The sequence below is a fragment of the Melanotaenia boesemani genome, chromosome 15, assembly GCF_017639745.1.
Source record: "Melanotaenia boesemani isolate fMelBoe1 chromosome 15, fMelBoe1.pri, whole genome shotgun sequence".
Lineage (NCBI taxonomy): Eukaryota > Metazoa > Chordata > Actinopteri > Atheriniformes > Melanotaeniidae > Melanotaenia > Melanotaenia boesemani.
The window spans coordinates 2,715,332-2,727,440 of NC_055696.1; the positions used below are offsets into that span (position 1 = coordinate 2,715,332).

At 40.2% G+C, this 12,109-nt stretch overlaps 1 protein-coding gene across 2 annotated transcripts in view; it reads right to left on the bottom strand.

The window, feature by feature from the left end:
* Positions 1 to 9,029, bottom strand: part of spns2 (spinster homolog 2 (Drosophila)) — a 55,964-nt gene extending 46,935 nt beyond the window's left edge. For both annotated transcript variants that reach the window (XM_042008549.1, XM_042008550.1), the window contains exon 1: positions 8,583 to 9,029. In XM_042008549.1, coding sequence (XP_041864483.1) covers positions 8,583 to 8,814 — 232 coding nt within the window. In that variant the 5' untranslated portion in view covers positions 8,815 to 9,029. The remainder of the gene's footprint in view (positions 1 to 8,582) is intronic.
* Between the last annotated feature and the right edge of the window lie 3,080 nt (positions 9,030 to 12,109).

The window sequence follows — 12,109 nt, forward strand, 5'->3', positions numbered from 1 at the left end:
CAAACAGAGGGTGTGAATCTAAGGTGAGTTTAAGCACATTTGCGTGGGAAAACACCCCAAGGAAAGTTGTTTTTTGTTTTTCTCAAACATCCTCCACATACCAGGAAAGCTTCACCAGCAAACCACAAGAAGCCCCAGGTGACGCAGATACCTGTCAGTCATTAAACTATACCAGGTATGCACATAAAGCTTTGCAGAGCAGCGACCTGAATGGTAACATGAGCCCTGCTTAAAACCTCCTAAAACATCCTTAAGTATATAGATCTGTTGTCAAGTGTCAGAAATGATGCATTGTCTGCCACAATTAAATCCAAATCAAAGAGTACCTGCAGTGTTTTGCATTCAAGCATAAAGCAGCAAACATTTATGATGCAGAGGAATCAAAAGAATCCTGTTTTATTCCAACAGGGTGAAACCAGCCAACCAGCCTGCAGAAGTGCTTTGCAGAACACCTCAATACAGCCTGTCATTGCCTCAAAAACTGATTTTAAACTACTCAACTGAGCTATGGAGCACAAATCTAAAAAAAAAAAACAAACAAAAAAAAAGTGATGACACTAAATAATGACTTGAATATGTGCATATGCAAACATGTATTGTTGCCATGACAACACTAATGTCAAGGACCAAACAAACTATTGAATCCTCATAGAAATTCAGTTGTAAGTGTGACATTTTTGCAACAGAAAAAACACACACAGTACTGTGTGTGTGTGTGTGTGTGTGTGGGTGTGTGTGTGTGTGTGTGCTCACCTCTGACCTGGGTCATTAACAGAAAGATCTAAGACTTGGACAGAGGTCAGTGCCCTCATTCAGCCCTGGTTCTTCCAACCAACATGACAACGCACAAACCAAATGCAATAATGAAAATCTTCAATCTCATCCAACTCTGACAGATTGACAGATACACACACATCAGATCAAAATAACTGATGATGAAATTTGTCAGGTGACACACAGACAGCCTTAACTACCATGCCTTGATTGATGGATGTATCGATGGCTCTCCGGCAAAGCTCTAGCATTAACTCTAACTTAGGAAAAAAATCAAATTTTTCTTTCCTCAAAACAGACATCTTTACAGATATAGAAGCTGCTGTAAATACTCCCTCTAAATATTGTTCTAGCAGCTGTGGAAGCATCCAGGACCTGACAGCTTATTTTACAGCAAGCTGTAGGTCTGTCTTCACAGCTGCTGTTGCAACATGTGCTGCAGGTCAATATCAGAGTCCAAGTCCTCCCCTAACTACTTCTTAATGTGTCCAAGAAAAGTGTGATTTCAACATCTCTGGACCGAGCAGATTTATTTCTTGCAACAAATCCCAACTGCCGTTGTATTGATCAATACCCAGAATATGTGTTTGTGTGTTTCCATGGATACAAAAGAGATTGCAGGGTTCTGTTTCCATTCCTTCGTTGCATGTATCAGCAGTCTCGGTCACATCATTGGCCTCAGGAGAACAACTAAATCTGACCTTCCCTACACAGAAGTTTCACTTGTTTGTTCTGCTTTTTCTTTCCTTGTATTTTTGTTGTTTCTCGTTGTGTGTGTTGAAAGGCACGTGAAAGTGAAAGTTTGAGGAAGCTGGAGCAGAAAACACAAAATGTGAAGAAAGAAAAAAAAAATGCTTTGATGTCGCCAATTTGAAATTAAGATAATTTTCTTTCTTTTCTTGTTATTTATAACCCAAAATTGTTATTTATAAAAGAAAACCTTTAGATATCTGAAGAATTCTACTTTTGTTAAATTTAAAATAGGGAGCATTTTGGTAATGTCAGAATGAGCTGCATGGCAAAATACTTAACACATCTCAGATCTCACCTCCTTCCTTCCTGTGATCTTTCTATCTGCTAGACGAGACCAATTTGTGTATTTTCTTTAGGTAAACACAACAAATCTTGTTAGATAATGACTCAGGAAGGGAGGGGCCCAGCTTTAACTTGGAGGATCAGTGTCAGGAGAAGCCTGGACGAAGGTTTGGATATGCCTGCTGCCTCTGTTTGTGATGACTCATTTTTCTGGTCACTCCAGCTTGACTTGAAAAATAAAAACTCCTGGAATGATTTTAGAAGACCCTGTGTTGATCTATGATGCTGTAACCATTAAAGAAAACTTTAAACTAAAGAAAACACCTCCCTCTTCTTATGTCCACATTTGTACACTCCTGTGATGACAAAGAGGAGGTCTGTAATTATCAGCTACTACTTCTCAGAAGTCAAAGGTCAGTAAGGAGGTTTTAATGCTCACTGTTGGCTTTTACAAGCTGAGGTCCTGCACATAAGGATGTGTAAAGATAGGCACATTTAAAATTATATGGATGAAAATAAACTATTTGTTGAATTAGCCCCACAGGCCCAATAATGGATTTAGTTAAACACATTCTGTATCTTCATGGCAGGGATGTGGGCTACTTTAGTCAAAGGGGGTTTTGGACCTTGGGAACCTGTTCATAGTCTTTTTTGGAGAAAGTCCACAGATTATAAGGGCTTTTATAACACAAAGAGAACTATGTTTGACAGCGTGTGTGTGATAAGTCTAAGTGTGTAAGTGTGTGATAATTAGTTAAAGACATAAATTCAGCCCACAAATTGCTAAAAGGTTGTCACTAAAAGGTCTGCACTATGACCCACTAATTTAAGTCAGGTGTGTTAAAGCAAGGAAACATCTCAAACCTGCAGGACGGTGGCCGTTGAAAAAAAAGAACCCTGCATTTTCACACACATTATGTTATGTAAGGATGAAGATAATGGTTTGTTTGTTTGAAGTCAGAAATATTGTGGTGTTTTGTTTAATTTATTTATGTTTTCTTGGGAGGAGGGAGGGGAGTGTGTCATTTTTTTTTATGGGAAGTAGGAAATTTAAGTTGTAATTTGTAATAGTTGGAGTGTTACAGTGTATTGTAGAAATGGGGTAGGGCTATTTAAGTTTATACTTCAGCCTATAAAATGAAATAAAATTTTAAACAAGATGAAATGCAAAAAATATATATATATATATACATATCACAAAAATAATATTGGCTGCCCAGTATTTTTATTTGTTTATTAATTTCTTTACTTTTTGTGGTTTGTTTTTAGCTTTTATTAATTATAAACATTTTGGAAACTGGCCCCATTAATTCACACTATACACCCATAGATGTATAGACAGCTGCCATAGTGTTACATTATTACTGCGGAAAAGGTAAAACATGCAGTTATTATGAGTCTCTTTTCCCCCCAATGACATTTATATTTGTACAACTTAAGATAAATTCAAGTCTAATTCTGAAATGTATATTCCATGCATGATCACTCCATTATATTGAGAAAACAACTTATTTCCACTTGTTCTTACAGCTCAAGAAGTATTTTTATCTCACAAGTTCTCCTTTAATCCCCGACATCAACTGCAAACCTTCGATCACGCAGGATGTGCAGAGTAAAAATATTCTCTCACAGTTGTAAGAGGTGATGTAAAATGAAAGAGTCTCCCAAAAATATTTGTAAGTATCTCCATGAAACGGTGCCTTTACTGCTGTCAGGGTCACTGGGTGAAAGCTGCTGTGATGGAAGTGCGTCTGCATGATGGTAAAATCTGGAGTAGCCACATGAAAGGACCACTGCTGGCACGGGAAGAAGTTCTGCCTAATTCCACGGGTTACTATTACAGACGTCTGCTAAATCAGAGCCTAAAGAACACACAGACTGTTTTCTCACAGCAGCGGCACGCTAGGATATAGACATAGAGATTAGTAGAATATCTGTGGGAACACAGTCTAAAAAAGTCCACTTGGTAGGAATTCATGTAATTGTTAGAGCCTTCACTTTAACGTCTGATGGATAGTATCAATATTTTGCTGTCAACACTGAAATAAAAGATGTTGAAATGCAGTAAAATAGAAAATGTGCTGAAGTGATGAAACCTACTTTCAAAGAGATCTGGACTCAAACTGTACAGAGAAGCTTGTACAAAACAACTCGACTTTAGATGGAAAAAGCAAGGCAGAAAAGAGGCAGCAACCCTATAAAGTAAATTACTAGAGGCCCTTCCATCCTTTTAATGCCTCTGCTGTTGTTTGGGGACCTTTAATGTGAATACTATAAAATACGAGAGGGTGAAATAGGGAAAAGACTGAAGGGTGAAACAACCAGCTGCTAAAACCCAAAGTGACTCCAACATGGCCCATGCAACCTTTCACACAGTTTAGTAGAGAGAAGACACTTCCTTGTCAAGATAAATCCTTTCGCTATCTCTTTTGCTTCTTGTAAAAGGATCTGCTGTGTCACATCTCCAACAATTAAAATAGCTTTATATACAAACTTTACAGTTAAGGCTGTCACGGTAACATCATGTTCACTTCTGAAAGTCAAGCTCTTTCTTGCATTTGTGGCATAACATTACAGAAAGAGACAAGAGTCCAGAAACAAACTCAAACTTCAAGTGTTCATGATAATGCAGAAAGTAGCCTCGGGCCTATTTGTATTATAAGTAGGCACAAAGTAAACTGGATGAAGCCAACCAGAATAAATCTGCCTGGCCGGTCAGACAGGATAGATAGCTGCATCTTTTTCTTTTTTTTTTTTTTTTACTGTGTAACAAAAGAGCTTGTCTTAAGAGGATTATTACCACAGGCTCGTCAGTGTCTAAACATAAGATGCCAAACATTCACATGCAAGGGTCCTGCACCTGCAACCCTATTCAGAGGTTTTCCTAATAAGACTGCTCAACTCAGACAACTTAGTTTAAGGTGCATACGGAAACGTTAATCTACTGTTCCCCTTCATTTCTGTCCATTGCAGATTAGGCTGCAGCCTGTACCCCAGAAATTGTACCTTTGCTTGTGCAAAAGGGGGGTGGTAAGACTTAACAGACATCAGGGCTTTACTTACTTAGGCAGCAAATAACTTTAAGTGCTGCATGTCTGCCTCACATATCCTCATATTCTCTGGAAAAACACTTAATCCCTTCTTTATGATAAGCTGTCGAGAAGCTTGGACTGTCTGCTGGGGACCAACACCGGGATTTAAGGTTTCAAAGCCATCTCAAATTAAATTAAATACACTGGTCCTCTAAATCTCAGAGTTCATGTGCACTCCAATAGACAACAGGATATAAGTGGCTGTATGTTAGATGGCTTTTTCCAAAGGCCACACGCACAAATGACCCAGAAAGAGCATCACAGCTCATTCAGCTGCAGTGGCCTCCTCCACCTAACTATTGCTCGGCCGGATACCCATCTCTTCTTCTCTCCTTCTACAGTGGCATTGAAATGCATGAGAAGTAAGAGACTGACCTCAAATGTCCCAGACGTTCACCATTTCTGCCTCGTCTGCATCACAGACAGCCGTAAAAACAAGCACGGGCTTGTGAGGGAGCACTCCAGGTCAGATCTGGCCCACCGGCTGAACAGCTGCGCCTGAAGTACGACTTCAAGAACACAGACTTTGTAACTTTCATTCGCACCTTCCTTCACTTCCGCAGCCCTGAAACTCAATAGTGGTCTCTTCTGCGCCTGTTCACACTTTGGATTTGGCCTTTAAGTGTGTCCAAAACCAGATCACTTTATTTGCCAGCTCTGCATTACAGGAAAAATGGAAACTGCAGAAATGTGAATTTGTGGAAGGCCTTTGATGACCCTTGTTGAACACACACAACAACAGAAAAGCAGATATTGAAAATCTATTTTAAAACAAGCGGTAACAGCAGTTTAAGGATGGAAAAATTTGCAAACTTTGAGAAAATTCGATCACTTACAGACTTACAGAAATCTATAATTTAAGTAAGATGGAACATGAAAAATTATGTTGAGTTAGCTTTTCTTTGGTTAATGTCATGCTGGGATCTAAAACATGACTTCCAGTCAACAGTAGATTAAGCCTCATATACTCGGTTTTGAAGCTGCCCCCTTCTCAAAGAGGTATTTAAAAGTCATATAAAGCATATTGTCAGTAAATCAAATCCAGAACAAAACAACCTCCTGTAAGAAAAAGGAGGTGACTTTTCCCCCTCTTTAGTGGCTCTAACCACCATCTCGAATGAGTCACTAAAATCATAAAACTTGCTGTTTTTTCTACATGGTTGTGTCTGTTTGAATGTGTGTGTGTGGCTTCACCTCTGGCATGAGGGATTAACAGAAAGATCCAAGTCTTTGACACCGCTGCTGTGCATTGATGAGAGCAATTTTCCCATCATTGTTTAGGATCAGAATAGCCCCGGTGTCTAGAATGGTCACTCTGTGTCTCTGTGACAATGCTTTAGTGATCCACACACACTACAGTAATGGCTGTTGGTACAAAGACCTTTTGACGTTGAGGGCTGGGAGGGGGACGGCATCGCTCTGGCTCAGCACTGCCAACATTCTGCATCCACTTGCCTCTGACTGACTGTCTCTGCGGCAGCTGGCCCCTCCCTTCACAACTCCCCGCTCACATTCTGCCCCTCTTGAAATGGTCCAGAGAGTCTTTTCTAATGAGTGTGTGTGTGTTTGTGCGTGCTTTTTCATTGTGTGCACTCAGGCTTGCTTAATTGACATTAAGATCTATGAGTTGGGATGAGCTATGGGTACCTGCTACTGAAAGCAGAAGACGTAGAGACATAAAAGACGATAGGTGGAAATGCACATGCAGACTTGGAGCTACCAACAGATGCACTGCTTCCACCAGCTAATTACCACCACAACATGGCTCACACTGCAGGAGAGGAGAGGAAGGCTTAGAAGTGCTAGATGGAGAAGTGGGGAAAATGGCAGATAGGCTGATGCTGTCTGTATTAGCTGTGTATTTATCGGTCTTCATTCTGTGTGAGGGTCTGATGCACATGCTGCCCATACATAATGCAAAACTGTCCAGCAGCGTTCAGGTGGCAGTGATGGGAAGGCACCCTGCACTCTGTGCAATGAACATAGCCCTCATTCTGATGCTGCATCCACCACCACTCCCCTCTTTGTCCAACCCCATCATGCTCCTTCCTCCTCCCTGCTTCCACTTTCTCCTTCTCTGCCTTCACACTCCTGCCACAGCACAGCAAAGTTTACAGTGTCTGGAGAAGATTTTTCTCCTCTCGGTTCATCAGATATTGTAAAGAGCAGACGGAGGGTGGGGATGGAAATGATAGAGAGGAATAGAGTCCCTTTTGAGCAGCTTAATGAGGGTTTTCCTCTGATCAAAGCATGAGGAGGTGTAAGAAGATGAGAGGACAAATTGCTACTGTAGAGGGGGACTGACTCATCCGTGATGAGGAGGAGTTGTTGTATTTTTTCAAGGCATCTGCTGTGACTGAGTGGTGCTTGAAGATGCTAAGATCAGATACGTCACTGTACATCCACACATTCTTGGCGTGGCTGTATAGATTAAGCAGCTAAAGCCATCCCCGCTGTAATCAGCTGCCCAAGGCTTTTGCTGAACTCTCCTAACAGTTGACGGACTGGACCTGAAGCCTTTTGGGATGACGAGCTGTTGGCATGTGGCTACTTAGGTGTACACATTTCTTTGTCTGAATGAGCCGCTCCTTCAGGCTTTACAGGGAAAATCTGCCACTAATTTCAGGAGTATTAAATAAAAAAAATGTTAGATAAACTAAAGCTGCTCACAAATTAGAAATGTTATCATGTGTACAGCTAATGTGTGACCACATTAAGTAAATAAGTCAGTGAGAGCAGTAATATGTTTGTACTTTGACCAGGAAAGCATATCTTTTCTCAGAAAGGGCTACATTTGCTTTTATACTCATGCTGCAGCAGTATTTTTAACCCATTCAGCACCAAAGTTTAATGTTCAAACCTTGATGAGCCTAAACACTAACGAACCTGAATACCAGTGAGAATTAATTCTTATCCTTTTAGTCTTTATTTGCAGTTATTTTTTAAATGGTTAAATCAATTCTTACTCTTGAATCCTTTTTAAAGGCTAGAATGAAGAAGTATAAGCTTACATTTTTCTTTATGAATAGAAAATGGTTATCTCAGCATATTCTGTTTTTGTGCTCTTGATTTCATATGATCCCCAGGCTTCGGATCCATCATTGTTCTACTTCTGTGATACTTGAGGATTAACAGCACATGGCCTCATCACAGCATCACACTGCAAGCTGGGGTCCCTCAAACAAACAGGAGCTCAAGCCCAATTCTGGTTTTCCTGCTGTGACAGATGAGCCCACGGCGGCATGTCACACACAGGCTACCTAAACACGATGTAAAAGCACGCAGCCAAAGGTCCGTGGGTGGATGGAGGGGCTGATCGCCTTAATTGATCGATCTACAATCATCTACCAGCTCACGTCAAAAATCATTACGGTAAAGGATTTGTTGAGTGATAACAGAAGGCGTCTATCTGTTTGATTCAATCAGCACTCAGCACGAGATCGACAGCGAGAAAAAACACTAAAACATCCGTGTGTTTCACGCAGATAATCCACTGCGCTTGCTTGGGCAAACCCATTGTTCCGCCCGCTTCAGCTGAGGTGAGCTGGTTGCGCTGGAGCGGCTCTCTGGCAATTAGTGCAGAAAAAAAGAAAACTGCTTTGTTTCTACACAGGTCATTTCAATTTAATATACTCTGATCAAAGCTACCTTTAATACAAAGTGTGAAGTCAGGTCTCTTACCAGCTACAGTGTATCTGTCCATGTAATTGAGGATGTTTCCAAAACTGAGGATCCCGGCGGCAGCAGCCGGCGTCCGGCATCTGAGAAGCGCAGCGCGGAATTTCTGGCCCGGTTTGCAGGGCTGCAGGTCCGGGCTGGATTTCAGTCCGGGACTCATGCTGCCCGACAGCGTGGGCAGCTCATCCGAACTGCTGCAGCCTTCAATCTCACATCCATCGCTCTCCACGCACATTTTCTGGCACGAAAGATCCAGCGCAGAGAAAGACTGAGAACGCAGAAGAAAATAGTTGAACAAGGACCAGCGATGACCACTGATTTCAGCTGAAATTAGTCGCAGTGAAAATGTTGTCTTGTTTGTTGAAGCGCAGGAGCCGCTCTTATCGGGATCATATTTTTCTAGCAGTGAGCGGTGGCGGACGGCTGTGCGCTCCTTAGCCTTTTTTTCTCTCTCCAGGACCAAGTGCTGGTGTATTGGGGTGTGACCTGCTGAAACTCCTCCCCTGAAACCCTGCAGAGCAGCGAATGATGGAGCCGCACCTGACACTAATAGATGCTGGGAAGTGCGGCCGGACTATGCTGCGGTTTAAAAAAAGAAAAGCTCATCATGGTGGGAAATAAGTGGGAGAGATTTCGTTTCTTTTGTAATTAAAAAATTTAGTACATTTATTAAGGAGTGAATACTGTTTACGCCTGAGAAAATACGTTACAAATAATCTAATTGGTCAATTAAGCAGAAGCAGAGACCAGAAGTTGATTCCTGAAGGCTCACAGTTGCTCACGTTAACAACAAAGGGTGTCTAAATCAATAAATATGTAAATATATGTATATACTGTATAAAAAAAACTGTATCACAATTTTAAAAAAAATATATGATTCACAGTTTTCCTGATGATTATCACAAAAAACCCGCAGATTTATGTTTAATGCAAATTAACATTAAAAACTTGTAACACTTGCGTTTTAAAAAAGCAACACAACTTTCTTTCCAGGGTGTTTGTGGTTGTGTACGTATGTGTGTGTGTGTGTGTGTGTGTGTGTGTGTGTGTGTGTGTGTGTGTGTGTGTGTGTGTGCGTGTGTGTGTGTGTGTGAGAGAGAGAGAGAGAGAGAGAGAGAGCGACAGAGAGAGAGAGTTAAGATCCGGTGTGTGATTTTAAAGTTGTTGGGTCATACACTAGGTTGTGTGAAGACTTGTGTTTTTAATGTCCCAATTGCTTTTACTGCTTTGTGCTACTTTCTGTATGAAAAGTGCTTTATAAATTCATGTATATATATATATATATATATATATATATATATATACTCTGGAGCCATGGAAGAAGGTCATGGGGTCTGATGAGTCTAGATTTACCCTGTTCCAGAAAGATGCGAGCATCAGGGGAAGAAGAGAGGCAGATGAAGGGATGCAGCCATCATGCCTAGTCCTACTGTACAAGCCTGTGGGGGCAGTCTATGATCTGGGTTGCTACAGTTGGTCAGTTCTCAGTTCAGCAACATTATGTGTCCACAGAATGAGGTCAGCTGACTACCTGAATATACTGTATGAGTAGGTTATTCCACCAATGGATTTTTTCTTTCCTGATGGCATATTCCAAGATGACAATGCCAGAAAGAGGGATTCAGAAAACAGGAGACATAATTTTCCAACATGGATTGGCCACCACAGAGTCCAGACCTGAACCCCATTGAGAATCTTTGTGATGTGCTGGAGAAGGCTTTGTGCAGTGATCCGACTCTCCCGTCATCAATACATGATCTTAGAGAAAAATTAATGCAACTCTGGATGGAAAAAGTCTTGTGGAATTGAAGAAGCTTGAGTGTATGTTCTTTGGAAAAGAGAAAAGAAATCATCAGATTCAATGGTCTCCTTAACTAGCAAAGGTTTCGTGTGATGGTAAAACAACAAAAGAACGTCATGATATCTGAGTTTCTGAATAAGTAAACCATTATTTATGGTATTTGTAGGGCATGTGTTGGAAGTTCTTGTGGGTAATAGAGGTAAAGAATATTTCACCAAATTAATTTTGCTGTCCATGCAGCATAAATAACCATTACTATCATACAAAGCCATTTCACATATTCTCTTTGTCATGAGAGCTAAAAAATTAAACTATTGTTATATTATACCATTATATAAGTCATATTACAACCTACAGAATATACTAAATGAGTTTTGCAAATAAATACAAGTGTGCATACTGTTGCATTTAAATCAGTAATCCCTCCTCACCTTCTATCTCTGCACAGTAGTTAAGCTGTTTGGGTTTAGGGGATATGGAGGTGTTCAGGATCCTCAACCTCATCTTACCTCCAACTGGCATACTTCAAATGATGTCTTTGTATAGACAATGCCAAATATTCAATTTTGACCAAGAAAACCATATATTTTAACTATTTAGACAAAAATCAACTATCACCTAATCAATGGTTTATTCTGTTGAAAATCCAAATTTAGAAAAACTCCCACCACCATCTGATCCAGCTTCTTAAAATCTGGATAACCAATTCCTCTCAGTCCTGCTTTGTCACCTGTGAGTTTCTGAACCATATAACTGTTCACACCCAGTTCACCCAAGACCTGTCAATCCAAAATTTTCATTAATGACTGCATCCCTCAATTACTCCCGTATGACTTTATCCATATAAAATGGTAAGTAACCATCAGCTCCCATGCTACCTGTTACACAGGAAAGAAGCAGAGGACAATAAGATGAGGAGGAAGAAGATGGAGGGTGTGCAGGGCAGATAGACATTTCTATACAGGACAGGAAGAGCAGTGCTTGAGGCTTGGCCCTACTCTTAAGTAATAATGGAAATGCTCACATCACTTTTAGGAATAAAAGTGGTTGGTTTGGTATACAGAGGTAAAGGTGTCAGGATCAAATGTAAAATGTCAGTTCAAAACACATAGTAAGTGGTTAAGTGGGGTTTTTCCTTCTACAGAGTTTAACCCTGAGTAGTTACGGAGTTTCACTGTTAAACCAGACTGCAAGGAGAAATGAGAGTTTCACTGGTTTGATTTAGCACGTCTGTAAATCCTGTTCTGCTTCTCATGTGAGGAGTTATAAGTTTATTTGTCTTTATCGTGTCTGAAATGACAAAGGTTTATCATTAATAATTATTATCCTTCAAATTAGGATCTTAAGTTCAGTTGGCTTTTTACTCAGAGTTGGTTCAGTCGTGTTTAAAAAAGTTAATCTTTATTTTTATATTTATCTGACAGCCTGTGCTCAGTACTTCTACTTTTAATACAGACCTGTTTTTTTTTTTACCAACTAGCTGTACTTCTATGTAAGTAGAAATTGTGTGGTTTAAAGTTTCCACCCATTAGTAGACCTATGGTCATATTATTTCTTGTTGGAACTGGACCTGCTTATCAGCCACAAGCCACAGATTTTTACATTGACCCAAATGTCATGTAATCAGTGCAGATCTGAATGAAAAGATATTTAAAATTTTATTTAAATAAATAATAGAGCATAGCCTACTTGACATATAAAATAGGTATATGAGACTAAGTTTTTCATG